Here is a 21694-nt window from a genome sequence, read left to right on the forward strand (position 1 = left end):
GGCAAAGATTCAAAACGTGGATTTATGTCTCATATATACCGGTGAAAATATCATTCATTCAGTCACCAATTCATGTGGCGTTAAGAATAATAGGCTGGGTGAAGTTGTTTTGTAGTGTAGGCCTACAATAGATGGCAGCATAGAAGAGACATTACCGAAAATTCCGCCTGTTCTTCAAACTAGCTTGAACCATAGTCAGTGACGCTCCCTGTCCCACAATGCTTTGGGTGATGTCAGAGGAAAGATGGCGGAGGGAGGAGCGGCTGATCTGGATACTCAGAGAGCAGAGGTCGCAGCGCTGCTGAAAACTCAGCTAAGGAAGGGAGATATTTGGTGAGAGTTTATTATCACGTCTTTGATGTTCCGAAGGTACCACTGACAGACTTTGTGGCGGCTGTCAAAGTTGAAGGCAAACAGAAAATGGGCGAGACAGGCCATGTTGACAGTCACCGTGCTAGCCCGGCAGCATGCTAGCTAACACTAGCTAGCAATACATTCCACAAATTTCTTTAGCTATTACTTTCAGGCTATTGCTGAACATAACGGTTTAATCTCCCCGTATTACACTATAGACGTAATGGTCTTATTCCTGGTGCGGTGTGACTCAGCTATTTGAAGGAAAGTGGTTAATCAAATGCCGGTGTCCGTATACTCGACTGGTATCTGTTGCCAGTCCATCCGGCGCTGCAGGGCGGAGTCGAGAAAAGCACCTGTCAAAATACTTAAAGTTCTCTCAAATGTGTGACATGAATTATATACGACGTTAAATTAGAATGAAATGATCTATTTCAACTGGTGTATACAGCAGTATCGTCTATCGTATTCACACAAGTAACGTCAGCTAATGTTAATTGCTAGCTGGTTGTATTTATCCACCCGACGACGTTGTCTAGCTAACACAAATCAACTCAGCCACTAATGTTAGCTATGAGGTCTGTTGGCATGTTTGATTGAAAAATATCTGTCCGTTCAGTGCAAGTATACGCATTAATGTTTTGTGATATGGTTCGTTGAAGATGGAGTATCGCCGTGGTCTCTGCTGTAAAGTTAGTGTAGCACACTTCGCTACGATAAGCGTTACAGTGCTATGCTAGTTACTCTGTGGACGGCATTCTGTTGCAACCCCATGGTTTTCTACGCGAATATTCTAATATTTCAATGCTTGATCAGCGTTGTTTTCATTTTCATATTTTGAAGATACACATGATTGATCAAGTCGTTCCTTGTTAAATAGGTACTTGGTAGACAGTCACTGGTTCAAACAGTGGAAGAAATATGTGGGCTTTGACAGCTGGGACAAGTACCAGATGGGAGATCAAAATGTCTACCCAGGCCCAGTGGACAACTCAGGACTCCTTAAAGGTATAGTGTGTTTATGTCAGGAATTCAGGTTGTTATTGATCATCAATTCCAGTGGTGTTGTTGATTTGGCCACTAAGTGGAAAGTGGATAAGGGTAGTGTGTAGTAATGTGCCTCACATCCATGATAATTTAATATTCACAATTCCAGTAAAATATGCCATGATTGCCATTGATTGATTGTTGTCGTGGCTGTTCACAGATGGTGATGTGCTTGCCATCAAGGAGCACCTTATCGATGAGCTGGACTACATCCTTGTACCCACAGAGGGTTGGAATAAGCTAGTCAGCTGGTATGGGCTGACCGAAGCCCAGGAGCCAATAGCTCGAAAGGTAAGTTTACAATTTGCTATGTGTATCTGCATGAGTTTGGGCGTTGTTGTCTCAAATGGTGGTGAAAACATGAGCAGCACCAGGGTCTGATACGATAAACATACAAATTGTGTACGTAACGTTAGGTTTGTTTGTTACATGGTCTATTGTTACTGAAAAGACTTTAATTAGCTTACATGAGGTTTTGTTTTGGGGAAGGTTTAAACTTTCAATTACAATCCAGATGCCATTGTAGGAAGAACATATGATTGATCAGATTTGTCAACTTGTTCAAGTTTTTGGCAGACATTTTCCATCATATTCCAAAGTAAATTATCTGGGTGATTATATCTGTGGTACAATGTCTGACTAACTTAATACTTTGTAACACTTCAGACACCTAAGTGATATTCTCACGTGTGGGCTGTTGTTGTTGTTTTTTTTTTGTTTTTGTTTTTTTTTAGAATTCATTTTCATTGAATTCATTTTTTCCTCATTAGTCTATAGCCTAATCTTTTATACTGATATTTCATATAGTGCAAGCCTTTTGTACTTCCGTTCTCACTAGCAGCCATCCTGCATTTTCAAATTTACCCAGTCATGGCATCATGGCTGCTGCAGTGGCTCCTCTTTCCCTGATTGATCCTCCCCCTTTTGCCATATATGTCATGGGGGGTATTGAGTAGCCCCAGCGTTTCTATTTTCAGAGGGGCTCTGGATGACTGCAACGCTTCATGGAGCAAACTACGAGACACAACATGCAGGAGGTTCTCTATTTTTCTGTCTTTTGGGTGTCTGCTTCTGTCTGGATTTCACTGTGTTGTGGCATTGGTGCACCTTTACTCTGGGTGTCCCTTGCTGCCCTTGGGTGTTTCAGTCAGGCCAGCAAGTGTGGCTCTTTCTGGGTGTCCTTGTTTTTAAAGAAGAGGAATGCCGGCTGAGGTCAAACCATGAGGGAGCGATATAGGCTTGAGAGAGACAGAGTGACGGGAAAGCGAGCGAGCGAGCAAGATAGGGAGTATGAGGAGATAGCATGGACAGGAGTGCCAGGGGATTGGAAGCTGGTGTGTAATTTCTTGTGGCTTGTCTGTAGAGGCCTGTGCTTTTCTCTGTGGCTGTTTGAAACACATGGCTGCTGCACTGTTGGGTGTGAGTAGCTTGGGGCAGTGGCTCAGGGGGGCAGCCCTGCTCGTAATGGTGGGTTGAAAGTGGAGGGGCTGGGGGAAATAAATAGGATGGGACCCCTCAGCTGTCTCCGTGCTCTGTTGCTAAATTAAGAGTCTCTTTGACTCATTTATATTGAGAGATCTACTAGCACTTTAGGCCATATGAAAGGGCCCCAAACAAGGGACCTGGTTGAAAGGAAATGGTTATTTGCTATCCGGTTTACATAACATTTTCATTGTGGGCCTACTAACTATTTAGGACTTTTTGTTCAATTATCAGTTTCTGTATGGTAACGCTAAATATGTACAAACACGTGTCCATTGTTATGCTTTTTGTTAGTGAAAAAACAATGACCTTTTGTTTGTTCGCAGGTGGTTGAGCAAGGGATGTTTGTGAAGCACTGCAAAGTGGAGGTTTACCTCACTGAACTGAAGTTATGTGAAGACGGTAATATGGAGAATGTTGTCACCAGGCGTTTCAGCAAAGCTGACACTATAGGTATGATGCCTGGCCAAGTCACCGCATATACTCCACTTGCTCTCTGTTTCACGCTAGGTACAACAGACTGACGTGTGATGTATTGGTGGCTAAGGAATCCTGTCAGTAATGATTGCTTTGATCATAGCTTTCATTAATTCATAGGGATTACCCTAATAATGTGTTTGACAAATGCTTCAAAGATTATGGTATGGTTCAGTGTATATGATAGTGTAGAAAGTGTAAACAAGGATCGTATCCCCTTCATGTTTTCACAGTCAATTCACAGGATAGCACATTATGGGAGTAATAGTGCAGCTACTGTTACTACTATGACCACCATTGTTACAACTATTACTATTATTACTACTACTACCTCCACTACAGCTACGGCTAATATTGTTAATAATTTATCTAATAATAATGTTCAGCCATTGACTAATTGAAATGTTAAAATTTAAACTAGACCATGGCTGTTAACTTCTGTGAGTCAGCCATTATTAACTTCTGTGAGTCAGCCACATGAATTGATCTTAACTTAATTATTGAAGCATATACAGTGCTACCTCTATCACATTGAAAAGAGATGTGACTTGATGGAACTTTTTAATGTGCCGTTTTAAATCCATACTTATTCAGCAATTTAGCCTAACACTCCAAATTTGTTTGTTGCTCTGTACTTTGCTTTCTGTCTATTTCCCACCTTCTCACTTTATTAGAAATCCCTGTAACCTATGGCCTTGCAAGGCTTAATGCTTCATTTTGTTGATTACCTTTTTTGATTGAAAAGCTTGCTGTAGATTAATTGCTACTTTTACTAGCTCTGCAAAGTAACTCTTCACACATTAACAGAAGACTGTATTTTTGTATTGCCATCATCATTGACTGACAGCTAGCTGAAAGCATGTGCTTATCCACATTCTTAAACTTACGAAGAATGTTGAAGCTTTTTCCGTGTCATTTATTTTGCAGACGTCATTGAGAAGGAGATGCGTAAACTGTTCAGCATTCCTGAGGAAAAGGAGACCAGGTTGTGGAACAAGTACATGAGCAACACTTTTGAGCCACTAAACAAACCGGACAGCACCATCCAAGATGCTGGCCTCTACCAAGGCCAGGTAAAGAGCACTCTCTTTTCCCGTCATAATAAGTTCATTGTCCATTTGAGGGACTACTGTAGTGCAGTGCCCGTAGCAGATCTTGTCATCTAGTGAAATTAGCACCACTCCATGATAAACACATCCAAACAATGTGATAGTCCACACTGTACGCACTTGGACTCCGAGGCATAAATCGAAAATTGTGAAGTCAATTGGATGAACGGTTCTAGAGATACGAGAAGAATACACAGTCAAGTAGATATAAGAGCTTTCTTGCTATATAGTGTGTAGGGCTGCAACAATTAATAGATGAACTATAAAATCAATCGGCAGCTATTTTGGTAATCATGCTAATCGGTTTGTGTCCATTTTAAAATTCTCTGATTGCAGTTTCACTAACATGAAGATTTTCTGCTTACTCTTCCTCCTCTGTCAAATATATTTGACAGTTGGACAAAACAAGGCTTTGAGGACATGATTTTGATCTTTCGAAAAGAGTGAAAAGATCGAGAGAAGAAATTGTAGTGATAAAACAACTAACCGATTAAACCGAGAAAATAACCGACAGATAATTCGACTATGAAAATAAATGTTAGTTGCTCACAGACTCACAGGTGATAAATTTGTTTATTTCTGGCCTGGGGCACCAATTGTAAACATTAACACACTTGGCTGGACATTAAAATAGACAGATTTAACTGAATTTTTGAAATGAAAATCAATTACATTATGGTAGTACTTGTACTAGGACAGATTAACGCCTGTGTCATTCCAACTAACATGCCAACTGTTCTGTTGTTGGTGTTTGTAAAATTTTTGTATACCTTTTCTTACGTACTCAAGTGTACAACCAAGTCACACCTTTGGTGTAATTTGTAATGACACATTGCTTTTAATTAAATTCAGTTCAATTCAATAAAAAAAAAATACACTAGGGCCATACACTAGGGGCAACTAGTATTCAACATATAGACATTACATGACCAACATGTCATGTCACCAAATCTGCCGTGTTCGGTTGCTGTAATAACCTTTCTAGTTTTGTGACATTACATTCATGCAACGTCAATACCAGTGCTTAGCAGATGCTATTAGATGGCGTTGCAGCTTCATAGGAACTTGAAAAACTTGACTTAGAATAACAGTTTGTTGAGCTGTCTAAAATGACACTGCCCTTTTATTCTAAATGTGGATTATCACTTCCATGACATTTCTTCAAGTCTTAGCTTATCATTTTAGGTGTTGCAGCTTGTAACAGAACGCATGCTGGCATGAGACGGCCTCATGTCTGCTAATGCCCTACACCACACTGTGGGGCAAATTGTGTTGTGGGCTTCAGAAAGAAATTAAGTTTAAGGACATTAACATAATACTTTTACACAAAAAGGAAACCAACAACTTAAAGACCCCTCCTGTGAATTAAGTTTTCATCCTTGTTAACATGTTCTTATGGTGTTTCTTTATATGAGGCATAACATATCTGGAGCTAAATAAATCTGGAGCTAAACTCAGGGCCATGGCTGTGTATTATATAACTGCACCTTATAACTGTCGTGTTGAAATAACAGTCTCAAAAAGGCAGTATCTGACAGCCTGGATTTCCGTATTACAAATCTAAGGAATGAAACCTGTCGATTTGTGGGCTACCCAAAGTGTCTATATGGGACAAGTTGGGAGTGAGATTGTGCCGTCAGATGCAGATCTAATGAACTCTGTTAAAACTAATTTGGCAACAGTGTAGTTAAATCCAAGCCTTTTCATGGCCATGAATAAAATAGGTTAATTAAATAAAACTTCTAGATATGATATTTTGATTCATGACTTCATGACTTGATTTTGACCTCTAGGTTCAAAAAGAGATTGGTTCAGGTTCTGGCTAGACTAATAACTCACCCCAGACCACACACAACACTTATTCATTTGTTTAAATCCCAAAATAATATTTATTTTGACATTCAAGGTTATTCAATCCTTCTATTAAATTCACTCTGTGACAGTCATTCATAAGTCATACTGTATAAGTTATGGTCTATATTGGGTCAAAAAAGATCAATAGGAAGCACAAACAAACATAGTCAGTGTTGAAGCATTACGCTAAACTCTATTAAAGGGGTTCATTTTAAAACTGTGTGTATTCTATTTAAAGACCTATTTGGAAAATGTATATTACACTATTACCGTAAACCTAATTCTGTATCATGCTGTTTAACTACTATTAGTTACTATTGTGAAAAATACTATTTTGAAAGTACCTTTGGTGTTAATACCAGTTTAGAAATGTACGCTGTAAAACAAGTTCTTAAACAATAGCTGAACAGTGAAAAAAAGAGAAAAGTAATATGATGTAATGTAAAGGACAGTTCAGTTCCTTTATGTACTGTTCTGCTCCGTGTATGTGTGTGCGTGTTAAAAGTTTTGGTCTTCAGTCCTACCACAGTCAGAGGGGCAAAGGGATGATGGTGGGTGGGACAACCCCATGGGATAGGCATGCAAGAGGGAATGGCCATGAGGGTGATACAGGATAGAGAATCACAGTGGGGAGATTCCAAGACATCCACAGGGTGTAGACATGGGGGTCGTTGAACGGTCAGGATATCTGTATTTTTTCGGTCAGGATATCTGTATTTTAAGTAATCAAGATTTCGGACGATGAGAGGTCTTTTCCTTTTGATTGCAGAAGCGGTTGACCAAGATAGAAGGATTTCAGAGGGAAGATATCTGTTTGATAGACGAGAACAGTGGATTATCATGTCGATCGATATTATTGCCAAGTTTGATGAATATGTCCGGAATACAGGTTAGATCTGTATTCTCAGATTTCATTCTCTTGATTCAGATGATTCTCAGCCCTTTTCACTTTCTCGATTTCCGTGTCAAAAGTTAAAGTGGCAGTTGCTTATTATTATTTTTGATTGTGGCACTCGTCTCGCGTACACTCTATGGGGCTATCAGAGAACTCTCAGTACATCACAATTAGTTAGTGGCTCACTACAAAATCATGTGGTTACATTTGGTTGTGTACAGCCTAATCAATGGTCATAATTATCTATATAAACTATAAACATCATTATTAAACTGTTGTCCGCCAATAATACTGTACTGTTGACACTGTAGTTACATCATTTATCCCTATTCCACCTTGAAATGTTGGTATGCCATTTAAATATATGATGATGTGAAAGAAGTTGAGCACAGACACTTCCCATTCCTTGGCCTTTTGATTGAGGTTTAGAATATTGTTTCCATGCTCAGTATGTTCAATCTGCAGATGGGTTGTTGAACCACATTGTAAGAGGAGGTATGTACTCAACTAGAATGATCATGTGTTTGTCTCCTCCACAGGTTCTAGTAATAGAGCAGAAAAATGCGGATGGAACATGGCCTCGAGGTTCCTCCACACCCAAGTAAGCGGCTCTTTTCAAGTCAGATGTTTAATAACAGCAAACATGACTAGTCACTCTTCTAATGTTCTAATAAGTGGATGTGGAGTGTGAAGGGTTTCTTTGGCAATGTAAGTTGAAGGGATGGAAGGCAATTGGCAAGAGAAAGTCAACCCTGTTTTACATTTAAGGCATATGAATGAGAGAATGAGCTTGAGGTCATATCTTCATTCAATTTTACTGGGTTGCTCCTTATTAGAAGCAGAGTGGTAATATGAACCATGTAAAAAACAATAACCAGTATAGAACACCAAATGCACATCTGCACATTTTGATAATTTAAAAGAATAATATTGCTGTGTGAGGACCTTCTTGATGTCATCTAGGGTGTGTAATGAATCCACAGATCTGTCAGGATCTTACCTGCCCTACCTGCCTGAAGGACAATGGGCCTACTTAATGTGCCTCTCATGACTACTGTTTGTCCACTCCATTCTGATCAAATCTGGGCTCGCTTTGTCTGACTATTCTGCATCTGTAGAACACTATTGAGTCATTCTGATCGGATAACATTGGTGCTGCACCATCTCAGGTTTTGTTCAGACTTTGTCTATATCATGATTGAGTCCCAAAACCAAAGCCAGGAAAGCATTCTGTTTAAATCCTAGGTCTTCTATTTCAGATATTACTTTAGTTTGATCGCCAAATGTTTGGCCATTCATATCTTGAAAAATTTTATTCATAGCAAGCCCAGTATTTGTAGGATGGAAGACAAGCATGCTCTCAGTATGACTGAACCATTAAAAGGTTGGTACTCGTTGGTTTTCAACCCAAGACCCTAGGGCTAAACGTGACATTAAGGGTACTTTAAACTTGTTTATGCATTTGATAGCAATCATTATTTTATTATTTTGTCAATATTTTGAGTTCTCGACATATAATGGGCACAACAATTTTAAATCGTTTTTAGAAGACTAAAATTGTCTGTGGGGTAGCTAGTAGGAAGTTGAACATCTATGTGGAAGTAGTATGGACATTTGATATACAAAGTATCAATGATGTACGATAGATTACTAGATAGATTTCCTCCGGAACAAGAATGGAGAAGCAGAATTATAACAAAGTAATTGACGGTGTACTTGTCTTTGAAGGAAGCATGGTACAGCTTTGAGACATCATACACTTTATTTAAATATTGAACTACCATACATATTTTCAATCTCGTACCAGCTACCCAATGAAAATGACCAAAAAAAATACACCTAGTTCCGTTTCTCAATGTTCATATGCTGTGGTGGCCTTAAATATTGGCACAACATTAATAACGTATTTTATTTGCAGGCAAAGTACAGATTGATGTGATGTACAAAAATATGAGTTTACAATATCACTCATTTCTGCACTTTGTTCCAAATCAAGGGTGTTAAACTCAATAGGGCATGCAGTACAAACTTCCAATGGTTCGGCCATACTGACAATATCTTTGTCTCCCATCCTACAAAGTGGGCAGGCTAGCAATAATACTTTTTAGTGTATTAATGTCCAAACACTGCTCCCAAGATAAGCCGTGACTGTATTGTAGACTGTAAACATCCCTGGGTAAAGAAATTATGAAAACATTCAAATTAAACAGATATTTTTGTTTGGGATCTAAACATTATGTAGAAAAGCTTTCAGCGGAATCCAAGGCAATGCAGCAACCATTTTCCTGGATTCTGTCTGATGTTACACAAAATGACCCAAGTGACCTGACAATTTCAATTTAATTTGACATATTATTTACATGTGTGCATATCACCACTGCTTCTTGTAACCAGGCAAATGACTGAATCATGTTGGGGGGCACTAAGATAAGATCATATGTAGAGAAAGGTTGATGCTGGAGCTCCTTGTGTATGATATTAGTTCTCTGAATTGGATTGGATGTCAGCCTTTTCCCCTGCGTTTCAATGTTCTCCATCCATTTGGCCATTTGTTGTAAATTTGTTCTTTGTTTGCTTTGCTTCACTTGCTGCCATAATTCTGTTACTCCATTTCTATCTCTATAGTTTAATTTTCTCTTTCCAGTTTGAATTTTTTGTTTTTGCTCTAACTCATGGTCTTCTTATCTTTTAAAGGTCATCTGGTGCTTCCAATCTCTCTGCTTTACCAAAGATCTCCCCTTCATCTCTCACAAACAATCATAACAGCAGCTTCAACAGTCGGAAGTAAGCGCCAGTGGGCGTGTTTGGAAGGGGTTGGGGTGGGGTGGGCCTGGGGTCTCTGAACAGGTTGGGCACTATGGACGTGCATAGTCCGCTCTGAGCTGGGTTGTGGAAAACACTCTGAATTAGCAGTTTTGACACAGCATTGATTTACAGTGGCTTTGAATAATGAATGCCTTCGAGCCCTGAGTAATAGCTCAAAGCCCAGCACTCCCAGATTGGCCTGGGAGTGCTCTCAGTAGTCACCCATGTTGTGGGAGCGCTCTCAATAGTCACCCATGTTGCTGAGTAGTGCATCGGTTATTGCGCAGAAAATTTTGGTTCTGCAACTCAGCATGCTGGGACAGGACAGGCTTGTTCTCAAGCTGTTGAGTCACATGGAACAGGGTTCTCAGGGTTCTCAGGGAAATCTGCGCTTTTCTGAGGCTCATGCACTCTTCTGTGCTGCAGTAACAATTGTCAGTATTCCAAGTAGATGAGTTGGGACTGTCCTTAGTGTGTCAGTAAAGTAGATGTGTTAGGACTGTCCTTAGTGTGTTTGTGTGTGTGTGTGTTTAGGGCTGGCGAGACTGGACATGTCTGTATTCAGTTCTTACTGTAGTTTGAAGATAACTTGATTAAAATAGTAACCAATAAATCATTTAATACGGGTTCTCCTTGAAAGTGTCAAAAAAAGCGTCATCATGTAAGGCTGTCTGTCTTGAGCAGCTTGTGCAGTGTAGGGAGCCAGACTAAGGGCTAGCCAGATGGATTACTCCTTTACTGGCTGTTCTTGATCAGTGTCTTTTCTCTGTGCATCTCCCTCTCTTGGTCTCTAGCGTTGTGCTGCGTAATCTGCAGTCAGTGTGACCTTCAGAATACATTGGATCTGCTCTTCTCATCTACATGCAGCACAGCACAGGCGCCACACCTCTGCTCTTTGGTTATGATTTTGAAGATCCTGTGCTGTTGGCTTTGGGATAGCTGAGTGTGGAAGTAATGCTTAGTCATCCCGTAAGACTCTTCTGGGTCTCAGCTGGTTCTCTTTGCATACTGCAGCCTCAGCTAGCTCTCATCTATCTGCTCGCCTCCCCCCTCCCTCTCTTCTCTCTCTCTCTCTCTCTCTCTCTCTCTCTCTCCTCTCTCTCTCTCCCTCTCCTCTCCCTCTCCCTCTCCCTCACCTCCCTCTCTCCCTCTCCCTCTCCCTCTCCCTCACCCTCCCTCTCTCTCTCCCTCTCTCTCTCTCCCTCCTCCCGCTCACCCTCCCTCTCTCTCTCTCCCTCCCTCTCATTCTCTACTGTACCACTGGCTCATGAGGCAGGCTGCTGCTGCTGCCGCCACTGCTATAAATATCCGGAGGAGCGCGTTAGGGACGGGACAGGACAGTGATGGTATGCTAGGCTGAAGAGGCTCCTCGGCGTGTTACCTGTGATCCGTGCCGCCGCTGCTCTGAGCTCCAGGGCCACGGCTGTCCCCCCAGTCCGGCGTGTCCCCCGCGTGCGCTCGCAGCTGGGCCGGGCATGGAGGCGGCTCCGAGAGGAGATGCTCCTGTGCTGCTGGTGGTGTCTGAGGCCAGAGAGGGTTGAGCTAGAGAGGAGGGTCGAGAGGGCGCTGAGCGCCGAGGCCGCGCAGCCTGATCAATGGGACCGCGCGTTGCACTGCACTCAGAGGTGTGCTGCTGCTGCTGCTACTACTGCTACTGCTGCTGCTGCTGCTGCTATTGGTGCTATTTGGGATTCTGATGAATTGTCTCAGATGTTTAGGAGAGCATACTGCTGGAAGGTTTCACTTTGTAGAGGAGATGCTGTTAATCAGTGCATATGTGTGTAGAGGAGATGCTGTTAATCAGTGCATATGTGTGTAGAGGAGATGCTGTTAATCAGTGCATATGTGTGTAGAGGAGATGCTGTTAATCGGTGCATATGTGTTGATGGCATGTGTTGATTTGTTTAGGGGACATGCTTTTTTTTTCTTTCTTTCTCCCTCTCTTTTTGTACTTCAGTATACTACTTCCATAACATTGTGTTTTCTTCTGGTAGTGTGAAGAACTCAAGCTACAGCCTTCCGTCCTACCCACCCTATAACAGCTATGAGTACTCGGACCATGGAAGGCACAGTGAGAAGCCTGGTCTCTGTGGACTCTCCAACCTTGGCAACACCTGTTTCATGAACTCTGCCACACAGGTGAGGAAACAAAAGTGTCTAGAGGCAGCTGTGGGGTGACATTCTTTACAAGACATCGTCTTTTTTAAACTCCCTTTTCAAACACTTTTTTTTTGCCTGCAGTGCTTAAGCAATATACCTCCGCTTACTGAGTACTTCCTGAAAGACAAGTACCAGGATGAGCTGAATGAGGATAATCCATTGGGTATGAAAGGGGAGATTGCCAAAGCCTATGCAGAGCTCACTAAGCAACTCTGGTCTGGGAAGTACAGCTACGTAACGCCAAGAGCATTCAAGGTGAGTTCCATACATGCTGGCCACATTTTAAATAGAACGATTTCATAATCTGACCACAGAAATGGGAGTGTCTGGGTCATCAGTATGTGTGCTGAATAAGAGGTATTCTGTATTGTGCAGACGCAGGTAGGCCGCTTCGCTCCACAGTTCTCAGGCTACCAGCAGCAGGACTCCCATGAGCTCCTGGCCTTTCTACTGGATGGACTCCATGAAGACCTGAACCGCATCAGGAAAAAGCCCTACATCCAGCTCATGGATGCGGACGGGAGGCCAGACAAGGTCTCACACTCCTCCGATGAACTGATTCAGTTACAGTTCAATGTGTTTATTTGAAACTCCGTGTCTGACCCTCCTATTGATGTCTCTGTCAGGTTGTTGCTGAGGAGGCCTGGGAGAATCACATCAAGAGGAACGATTCAATCATCGTAGACATTTTCCACGGTCTCTTCAAATCCACTTTAGTCTGTCCAGTGTGTGCTAAGATTTCTGTGACCTTTGACCCCTTCTGTTACCTGACGCTTCCTTTACCTATGAAAAAGGAGCGCACATTGGAGGTCTACTTGGTGCGTTTGGACCCCAGTGCCAAACCTACTCAGGTATTACCCAGCATTCTGGTCCTGCTACTGCAGGTGGACTTGGTGTACTCATCATATATCTAAAACAGATATTCATAAACTGTTTATGCATGTAACTTTTTTCTTTTGTCTTTTTTCCAGTATAAACTGACTGTACCCAAAGTTGGTTACATATCAGACCTCTGCATTTCTCTATCTACCTTATCTGATGTACCTGCTGAAAAGGTAAGAGGGTAATAATGTTAGTGCACTTCAGTATAACTTTCGTCCTTAGTATATAGCCCACACATATTCTCTTTCTCAGTTGTTACCATTAACATGCTTTCTAACTCATTTCTGTGCAGATGATTGTCACGGACATTTACAACCACCGTTTTCACCGAATCTTTGCCACCAATGAAAACTTGAGTAGCATCATGGAGCGTGACGACATCTATGTGTGAGTTCCTCTAAAATTACTGGTAGATCAAGAGGTTCGCAAGAGCAGGGGCACGAGTTTGATGTTAGTATGGTGTAAATATGGAGCCATATTCCAAACATATTATAGCAGTGAACAGAAACAATCATTTTGCTACAAATGAGACTGTGCTCGTGCAGGCTTCCTGGCTTAGAGATTTATCTGTATCAATGTTCACGCTAATCATTACTCCATGACTTTGTTCCTTTCCTGCCTTGCAGCTTTGAGGTGTCTGTAAACCGAATGGAGGACACAGGCCATGTCGTGATCCCAGTGCACCTACGAGAGAAGTTCAAGCAGTCCGGCTACAACCACACAAGCACCCCGCTGTTCGGCCAGCCTTTCCTCATCACTGTGCCCCGCACGCTAAGCGAAGACAAACTCTACAACATGCTGCTCCACCGCCTCTGGTATCTTACCCTCTGCTCTTTCATTTTTATTTTTTATTTTTGGAGGATCATGAGATCGTATCAAATCGTTTTTGTCTCTTCATGTCACCAAACTTTTATTATGACCGCCGCGCAAGCGAAGCTTTATTGAGCTTTATGTTTAGTCAAGAGTTTTTTTTTCTTTCGTATTTAAAAAAAATAAATAAAAAAATAAGTCAGTAATTATGTGTCAACGATTCCCGGGACACTGAAAGACCGGGCTGCACCAAACTTAGTGGGTATGTAGCCCCACAAGGATGACTCAGAACCACTGAATTTCGTTTTGGTCTGTAGGACCTAGGAGGACCAATTTTTTTGTATGTTGGTCTCAATGGGCCATCTCAACCCATTCCATAACCACTCATTTGCGGTGTAGCACTACATAGCTACATAGTATCTTTGGCTGAAGTGTTCAGAACTGCACAAAATTGGACATGTAAGATCACTACGACAGCCACTGAATGCATGCCGAGTTTCGTGGAATTCCGTTTATGGGGGGCCATACAATAAATTAATTTATTTGTACATTTAGTGACCGTGCACCAATCAGCCTGTAGATGGTGGAGTTGAGTGAAGGGTTGCACACACCCAAACGCACAGATGCACACACACACACACACACACACACACACACATATATAGACACACAAACACATCCACACACACAGAAACACACAAGCACACACACACACAGGCATGCACACGTACAGAAGCACGCACACACTCGCACGCACACACTCACACACACACACACAGAGAAGCACACATGTACACTAAAGCAAACACACAGATACACACACTCATTTACATGCAAGAGCATAGGATTGAGTAGGAGATGGAGACAAATTGACAAGAGTGATTTATTTTTGCGGAGATAATGTGCAGGACTGGGCAGTGGTCATATTTTGCACCGCTCTGCGGTACATCTAGTTAATACTAAGTTTGGTGTGAACTGTAGTGTAATTATGTACTGTATTATTGCCATGGACATTTCAAAATTGGTCTTGGAGAAGGCGTGTAAATGTTTGGAGTGTTATTGTGTAATGATGAAATGATGGTGTCAGGTGTCGGTCCATAAGTAATAGGAGCTATGTTTGTTTGTAGCCGTTATGTGCGCTCACCTGTTGAGGATGAGGAGTCGGAAGAGACACTTCCAGCCAAGCAGCATACTATAAATGGCAACGCCACCAATGGGATCCTGGAGGAGGGGTCTCCAAGTAAGTGTGGTTGCTAAGTCTTCACAGGGTTCAGTCAGTCACCTCAGTTTTGTCTTATTTTGCTTCATTGCATACTGTGGGCGTTACATACTTGCTGCATACTGTGGGTGTTACATACTTGCTGCATAATGTGGGTGTTACATACTCGTTTGCGTTTTCATTTGAACTGCTGAAGGTGAGATGGAGACGGACGAGCAGGACGATGAGTCCAGTCAGGACCAGGAGCTGCCCTCTGAAAATGACAACAGCCAGTCAGAGGATTCGGTGACAGGGGAAAACGAACTAGAAAATGGTGTTGGTCAGGAGAACTCGACCAAAGCCCCGCCGCAGGCAGGACACAAAAAGCGACTCTTTACATTCCAGTTTAACAACATGGGCAAGACAGACTTCAGTTTCATCAAGGAGGACTCCAGGCAGATCCGATTTGATGAAGGACACCTACGACTCAGTGGTCAGAGACAGCAAAATTTGTCTCAAAATTGTGCCTCCGATGAAGACTAGGGCTTTAACAGTTGTTCTTTTGTGTTGATATCTCTTAAACAGATCGATCTTATCTATCACTGGACTGGGAGCCAGAGATAAAGAAGAAGTACTTTGATGAGACTGTTACTGAGGTAAAGCCACTAAACCTACAAAGACCCTCTTCATTCTTGACGTCAAACATCAAATATCCACACGTGTAACAATCCAATTTCTCTTGTATCTGGTTGACAAAAGGACTTGGACAAACATGAGAGCATGGAGTACAAACCTCAGAAGAAGGCTTTCTTCAAACTGAATGACTGCATTGAACTGTTCACCACCAAAGAGAAGCTCGGAGCAGAGGACCCTTGGTGAGATGGGGGCAGCTTTTATCCTGTGGTGTCGGCATAACAAACCAGCACCTGCTGGATTCTTTCATTTTGTTAACATTTGATACTTTCTGCAGTGTCTTGTGCACAGCTTTGAATTGCTCACTTAGTGTCTCATTAGAAGTGAGTCATTGATTCTGTACTTGTCTTGTCTCAGGTACTGTCCTAACTGCAAGCAACATCAGCAGGCCACTAAGAAGCTGGACCTGTGGTCGCTGCCCCCTGTGCTGGTGGTGCATCTGAAGCGCTTCTCCTACAGTCGTTACATGAGGGATAAGCTGGACTCACTGGTCGACTTCCCCATCAGGTTAGCCCATCGCATTCCCATCACACACCCTTGGTCTCTCTGCTCCAGATCTGGCACAGTTTTATAGGTGGCAGTTTGAAAATATTCATGTTTGAAAATCCGGTTTGTTTGTCCAGTTAGCTTGGCAGAGGTATGCACTCACTGAGTAGGGCAGGGTATCGCCACTGATTTCCTGCATTGGTTAGATTTTGATTCACAAGGACTCAATTTGATCAGATGTGATTCTATTCAGTCATCATTAATTCCGCTAGCGATATTTCAGTTACAATAACAATTTTGTTTGGATATGTAATAGATTCTCAGAAAACTAATGTTGTACATTCTACAAGGTATTCTCGAACATGGTGCATTATTAAAAATATTAATGTTTACATTAAGAATTTACCCTAAAGCAGTTCTTTCTATACACGCTTCCTTCTAAAAAGGCATAAAACTATAATACATCAAAACATTCATCTCAGTATTTCATGAATCAATATTAAATCATTTAAAGACAGATTAAAGTCCATTTTTTTTTAAAACGTGTTAATCCATCCCTACTACTGACTGCCATTCTAATTTGAATGGAGATGTTGTTATTATTCAATCAGTATTGAAAGTATTGACAGTCCAGAGGTGATTTGTTTTGAACTGAAAGGCATACAAGTGTGTTGATGCACTCATGAAGAGGATATGTGTGCCTGATTCACAGAGATTTGGACATGTCTGAGTTCCTGATCAACCCTAATACCGGGCCATGCCGCTACGACCTTATTGCTGTGTCCAACCATTATGGTGGAATGGGTGGAGGCCACTGTAAGTAGCTATGCTGAGTCAAATCAAATTAGTTTGACTAACTAACACACATTGGAAATGGTCTAACTTTACATATTGGTTCTCCAGACACTGCTTACGCCAAAAACAAGGATGATGACAAATGGTACTACTTTGATGACAGCAGCGTGTCTCCTGCCAGTGAAGATCAGATCGTTGTAAGTGTGTCTCCAGTCCTACGAAATGTAATCTGAGAAAGAGTTCTTAACAGAGCTTAAAGTTCTCAGGCACTGTGCCTGAATTCAGCCATAAGACAGGCTGCTTAAGATATGAAAAGAGGTGATTAATTAGAATGCCTTTGGAAGTTTCTGATCACTTCAGGGCAGGCTCAGACATTTTCTTTGTTTTAAGCCCTGTATTTTTGCTAATGACTGTTAGCGGCGCATTATAGCGAATAATGGACATTCCAATGCCATGTTCCCTGTGCAGAAGATGATGTCCTTGAGTCCCTGCCACATTCAGTCTTACCATGATCATTAATTAAGTAGTGGTAATGCACTGTTTAGTAGGGCTGCACTATTAATTGATTTTAATCAAAGTCACTATTTGAACTAATGCAATTAGCTAATCACTAAGGCTGTAATTAATTGTGCTGCTCGCAAATCTGTCCCAATGGTTAATCTTGTCACATGTATGTTCTTTATATTGGTGTTCATTATGTTCATGTTCATTCATTCCATCCTCCCAGGCAGTGCAGCTCATCTAAAAGGAGCGCTGTGCTTGTCATGTGCTAGACGTGCTCACCAATCAGAACAGACCCAACTTAGAGCAACATTTGGAATATTGAACTGAAGCTTGACTGCCAAAAATCAAATTGCAATTGCAATATCTGTCAGAAAAAAATCGCAATTAGATATTTTCCCCAAATGTTGCATTCCTACTGACTAGTATGTTTATATATACGTTACCCTATCCTACTTTAAGAGTCATTACATTTATACCATAAAGACGGAAAATAGGTCCTCTTTCTGTGATGGCAGATGGCTTTGCAGGCTGGGAATGACTCTGGTCTGTATGTGTTTCTGCCCCATTTAGTCCAAGGCTGCATATGTGCTGTTTTATCAGCGCCAGGACACTGTAAAGGGAACAGGCTACTTTGCCTTGGACCGAGAAGAGCACGAGGACCAGCGCAGCTCCTCAGCACAGGGCGTCACCACCCAGAGTGAGGAGGAGGAGGAGGAGGAAGAGGAGGAGGAAGACCTGAATGACAATGAGAATGAGGAAGAGGAGGATGAGCCAGAACCCAATCATGATGTCACCATGAACACCAACTGAGGCGTGTGCAGAGACATGAGGGGATGCCGAAAGCCATATCCACCCAGAGCAGTGCAGGAGGCCGAGCGGAGCCGAGCCGAGCAGAGCGGCTAGCCCACACGGGGCCGTCGGAGGGAGCGCCCGCACACACGTACTGCACTGGAATATCTTAAGCAATTAGGGCCCTCCTCAGTGGTCACCAAGCCTGTCCATCATTAGAGAATGGGTAAACAAGTACATGATTACAAACTCTAAAGGCAGAAAGTGATAGTCCAGATCTTGAGCGCTAGGTATGCCTGCAGATGTCCCGCTGTAACTTCTGAGAATGTCCGCAGTGTTGTGCTAGGTTCTCCCACCCGTTTTTATTATAACTACAAGAGATATTGCATATCAGTATACCTTTATGATTACAATTTTTGGCCTTGTAAATAATTTGAATGAACACTGAATATCGGGGTTTATGAGGTGTGGAAACTTTATGGACTGTTCTTGTTTTGTTGCACAATCACTCCATTTTGTTTTTAGATTTTACTAGTGCCACACATACTGCAAGTATTTGACAGCCACTCTGTGTCATCTCACATGAAATGCTTTAAAAAAAGCTGCCTTCCTACCGTACGCAGACACCTCTACCTGAGCAGGAAGGCTCCATTGGTGTGAGCTCACATCTGTAGCTGTCCATGCTGCTGGAGGAGAAGAGGCGGAGTTTTTAGACATGCTCCAAATGTGTAATGTACGCCTTACGGGTCTCTTCACTTCAGAGCCCTGCAGATGTCAAGAAGTCAAGTCCATGAGATGAAGAGGGTGTGAACACGAGTATAGCTTTACAAAGGGTTTCAGGTATCAGCTTCATACCTCCCATCTGTTTCTTGAACATAGGGGGCTTCTTGAGATTATGAAATTTGGTGATGCATTAGATTTGGTCTCTTGTTTGGATCACCTCAGCCTTAACTCTAATCTCAGACTGTTGCCTTTTCTTTGCACATTCTATCACACTGTCTATCTGCATGTTCCTCATAAAGATACACACACCATCAACTCTTCAAGTACCTGCTCCTTACACTGAGGCCGCTTTATGTTTAAAGCTACTAGCCTATTGAGGTTGGTTGGCGGAATGTATATTGAATGACTGGGAGTATACATAACACTTGAATGATGGTCTCTTTCAAGGTAGTAACTACCCTCACCACCCCCAACCCCACCCTCTTCCATTTATGCTTTGGTTGAATGTGTAGAGAAACTGGGTGATTTGCTTTTGATATGTATTGTCCAACTCATGGGGTACTGCTGTATGTCTTTTTGGAAGACACGCGCTTTACGCTGATCTACTCACCTGGCCATGAAGAGTGGTCCTTCTCTAGGAGACAAGGGAGTGGGAGGGGGGCTTAACAGACTAAATGAGACATGATGACATAGGCTATATAAATACTGTATATAAGAGTTCACTCTGTGAGTGCACATTTGATAAATTTATTTATTTATATGTAAGCATTTAAACAACAATGTATTTAAGACCTTGGAGAGACAGAAGATGTATGGTATCTGGCTTTAGTCCTGTAGTTCAGAAGTATTGCCTTTGCTCTTCTGGTTTTGGGTCTCTTGTGAGGAGACTGGGGTGGGATGGGGATGACTGATGCTCTATTATTTGGACTTTTTGTAAAGTTGACTTGGATATCCTTGCATGAGGGGATTTCAGAGTTTGGCCGCACTTGAGTTCACTTGGGTTTACATTTGAGACGTGCATGTGTATTTATATACTGACTTCAATAAAGTTGTGTAAAGCCTTACTATTTTTCACCCCTTTGTAACATGCATTATGATGGCTATACGGCGTTAGCACATACAGCTATCTACTGAATGAATGAAATGAATTCTAGGTGTAAACATATGCAGATGCAATCGTATGGGATAGTACAGCAAAGTACAGCAACAATTGAAGTGAATAGGTGGTTTTGTCCTCACTCCCCATAGCAATATGTGGAATCAAAGTCATTTCCCCTTTTAAAGTCTGGGTTGAATTTCATTTATTGAATGTACAACTGTGGTGGTATGTGAATGGGGAAAAGTGAGTGCTAATTGAATTGCTGGGGATGATTTCAGTCCTGTAAAAAATAACATATGGGCTCATTATCACTCTTTCTCAGCAGTTATATTACATTACATTTGGCTGACACATTTTTAACCAAAGCGACTAACAACATGGTAAACAGTTTAGGTTTTAAGCAATTCTCTCAACAATTTTAGGATAAATTAAAAAAAGGTAGAGTACAGTAAGTGCATCAGAGAGTGCTGTTTTTAAACAGTTGAGTGTCAGTTCAAGACAGGTGTTAAGTGTTAGGATCAGCAAGACTAGTTGTAAGTAGTTATATGGCTTGTGTGATCTAGGCTATAGTATATATTTTGGTAGGCTTAGCTATAATTCCACATAGATTATATCAATGTTAGAATTTCTCAGTACTTTCTCAATGGAAGTTATTGGTACTCGGGCCCTTAGCAAAACGGCCTGTTTTGTGTTTTGATAGGATGTCTGCTTAATATATAATCTAACCCAGATTTTCCCAAACTGAGCTTGACACAAAACATATGGACTAAAACAAGGTCAGTGGAGCCCCCTCTACAGAGAGTTGGTAACTCAGTTAAGGTGCGTGGGTATCGAGTATGAATTTTGTGGAAAGAAATGGACAGATTGAGACAAATATGACAACCATCAACAGATTTTAGGCATCTTACAGTGAAAAAAGATGCCAATTACAAAGCATGATTATCACACATAGCGTAACCTGTTATTTGACCCTTCAAGTAATGGGTTAGCCTAGAAATCTAGACGCACCCTAGCGGCAGCAAATGTAATTTTCTACATTTTGATTTGGGTCTGGCTCGTCAGGCTAGCAATGGGTCTGAATAGGTTCCCCATTCAGATGGGCTGGATTCAGTCTGGGTGTGTGTGTGTGTGCATGCGTGTCAATTTGTCTCCATCCTCTTGCAACATTTGTTCATGCGAGTATGTGCGTCCCTGTGAGTATGTGCGTGCATGTGTGCAAGCGATCAACATTCACCACATAGCTAGATCTTTAATGGAGTAATATTTGCATGAAAATGGCCCCCCTGCCCACCTGAGGAAGTTCGTTACACAGCAATGGTAGGGGGGTCCGGGGGCATGTGATCTGTGTTATTTGACTGAGGGGCCCCATTCAAATATCATGGGGGAATAACAATATGATTGAGGGGCCCTATTGCCCATACATGACATATACATGTTCATATCAGGGGTGGAGTAGGCCTACAGTAGTGACTGAACTTCAGTTCAGGGCCCCCCCTTGGGCCCCTGGGCCTGGCCCCCGTAAGTCCATTCAG

At 41.9% G+C, this 21694-nt stretch overlaps 1 protein-coding gene across 9 annotated transcripts; it reads left to right on the forward strand.

The window, feature by feature from the left end:
* The first annotated feature begins 206 nt into the window (after positions 1 to 206).
* On the forward strand, positions 207 to 20127 carry LOC125310367 (ubiquitin carboxyl-terminal hydrolase 15-like). 9 transcript variants are annotated; one of them, XM_048267703.1, is made up of 23 exons: positions 207 to 333; positions 1235 to 1362; positions 1562 to 1692; positions 3210 to 3336; positions 4288 to 4433; positions 7093 to 7212; positions 7758 to 7819; positions 9913 to 10002; positions 12018 to 12162; positions 12265 to 12438; positions 12559 to 12717; positions 12810 to 13034; positions 13155 to 13238; positions 13358 to 13452; positions 13692 to 13880; positions 15003 to 15115; positions 15288 to 15566; positions 15659 to 15729; positions 15833 to 15948; positions 16124 to 16273; positions 16965 to 17068; positions 17156 to 17244; positions 18122 to 20127. In XM_048267703.1, exons 1-23 carry the CDS (start codon positions 245 to 247, stop codon positions 18359 to 18361), a joined length of 3126 nt encoding a protein of 1041 aa, XP_048123660.1. In that variant the 5' UTR covers positions 207 to 244; the 3' UTR covers positions 18362 to 20127. The 9 variants fall into 9 exon arrangements, with proteins under 9 accessions (XP_048123660.1, XP_048123661.1, XP_048123662.1 ...); XM_048267704.1 differs by having other exon boundaries at positions 15291 to 15566; XM_048267705.1 differs by lacking the exon at positions 9913 to 10002.
* Positions 20128 to 21694: the final 1567 nt, after the last annotated feature.

The sequence above is a fragment of the Alosa alosa genome, chromosome 17 (genome assembly GCF_017589495.1).
Source record: "Alosa alosa isolate M-15738 ecotype Scorff River chromosome 17, AALO_Geno_1.1, whole genome shotgun sequence".
Classification (NCBI taxonomy): Eukaryota; Metazoa; Chordata; class Actinopteri; order Clupeiformes; family Clupeidae; genus Alosa; species Alosa alosa.

Bases quoted from the DNA above. Each gene is read 5' to 3' on its own strand.
- LOC125310367 (XM_048267703.1), top strand. From the start codon at position 245: ATGGCGGAGGGAGGAGCGGCTGATCTGGATACTCAGAGAGCAGAGGTC. The intron at 1,693-3,209 runs GTAAGTTTACAA...GTTTGTTCGCAG, and splicing joins AGGAGCCAATAGCTCGAAAG to GTGGTTGAGCAAGGGATGTT. The intron at 13,239-13,357 runs GTAAGAGGGTAA...ATTTCTGTGCAG, and splicing joins CTGATGTACCTGCTGAAAAG to ATGATTGTCACGGACATTTA.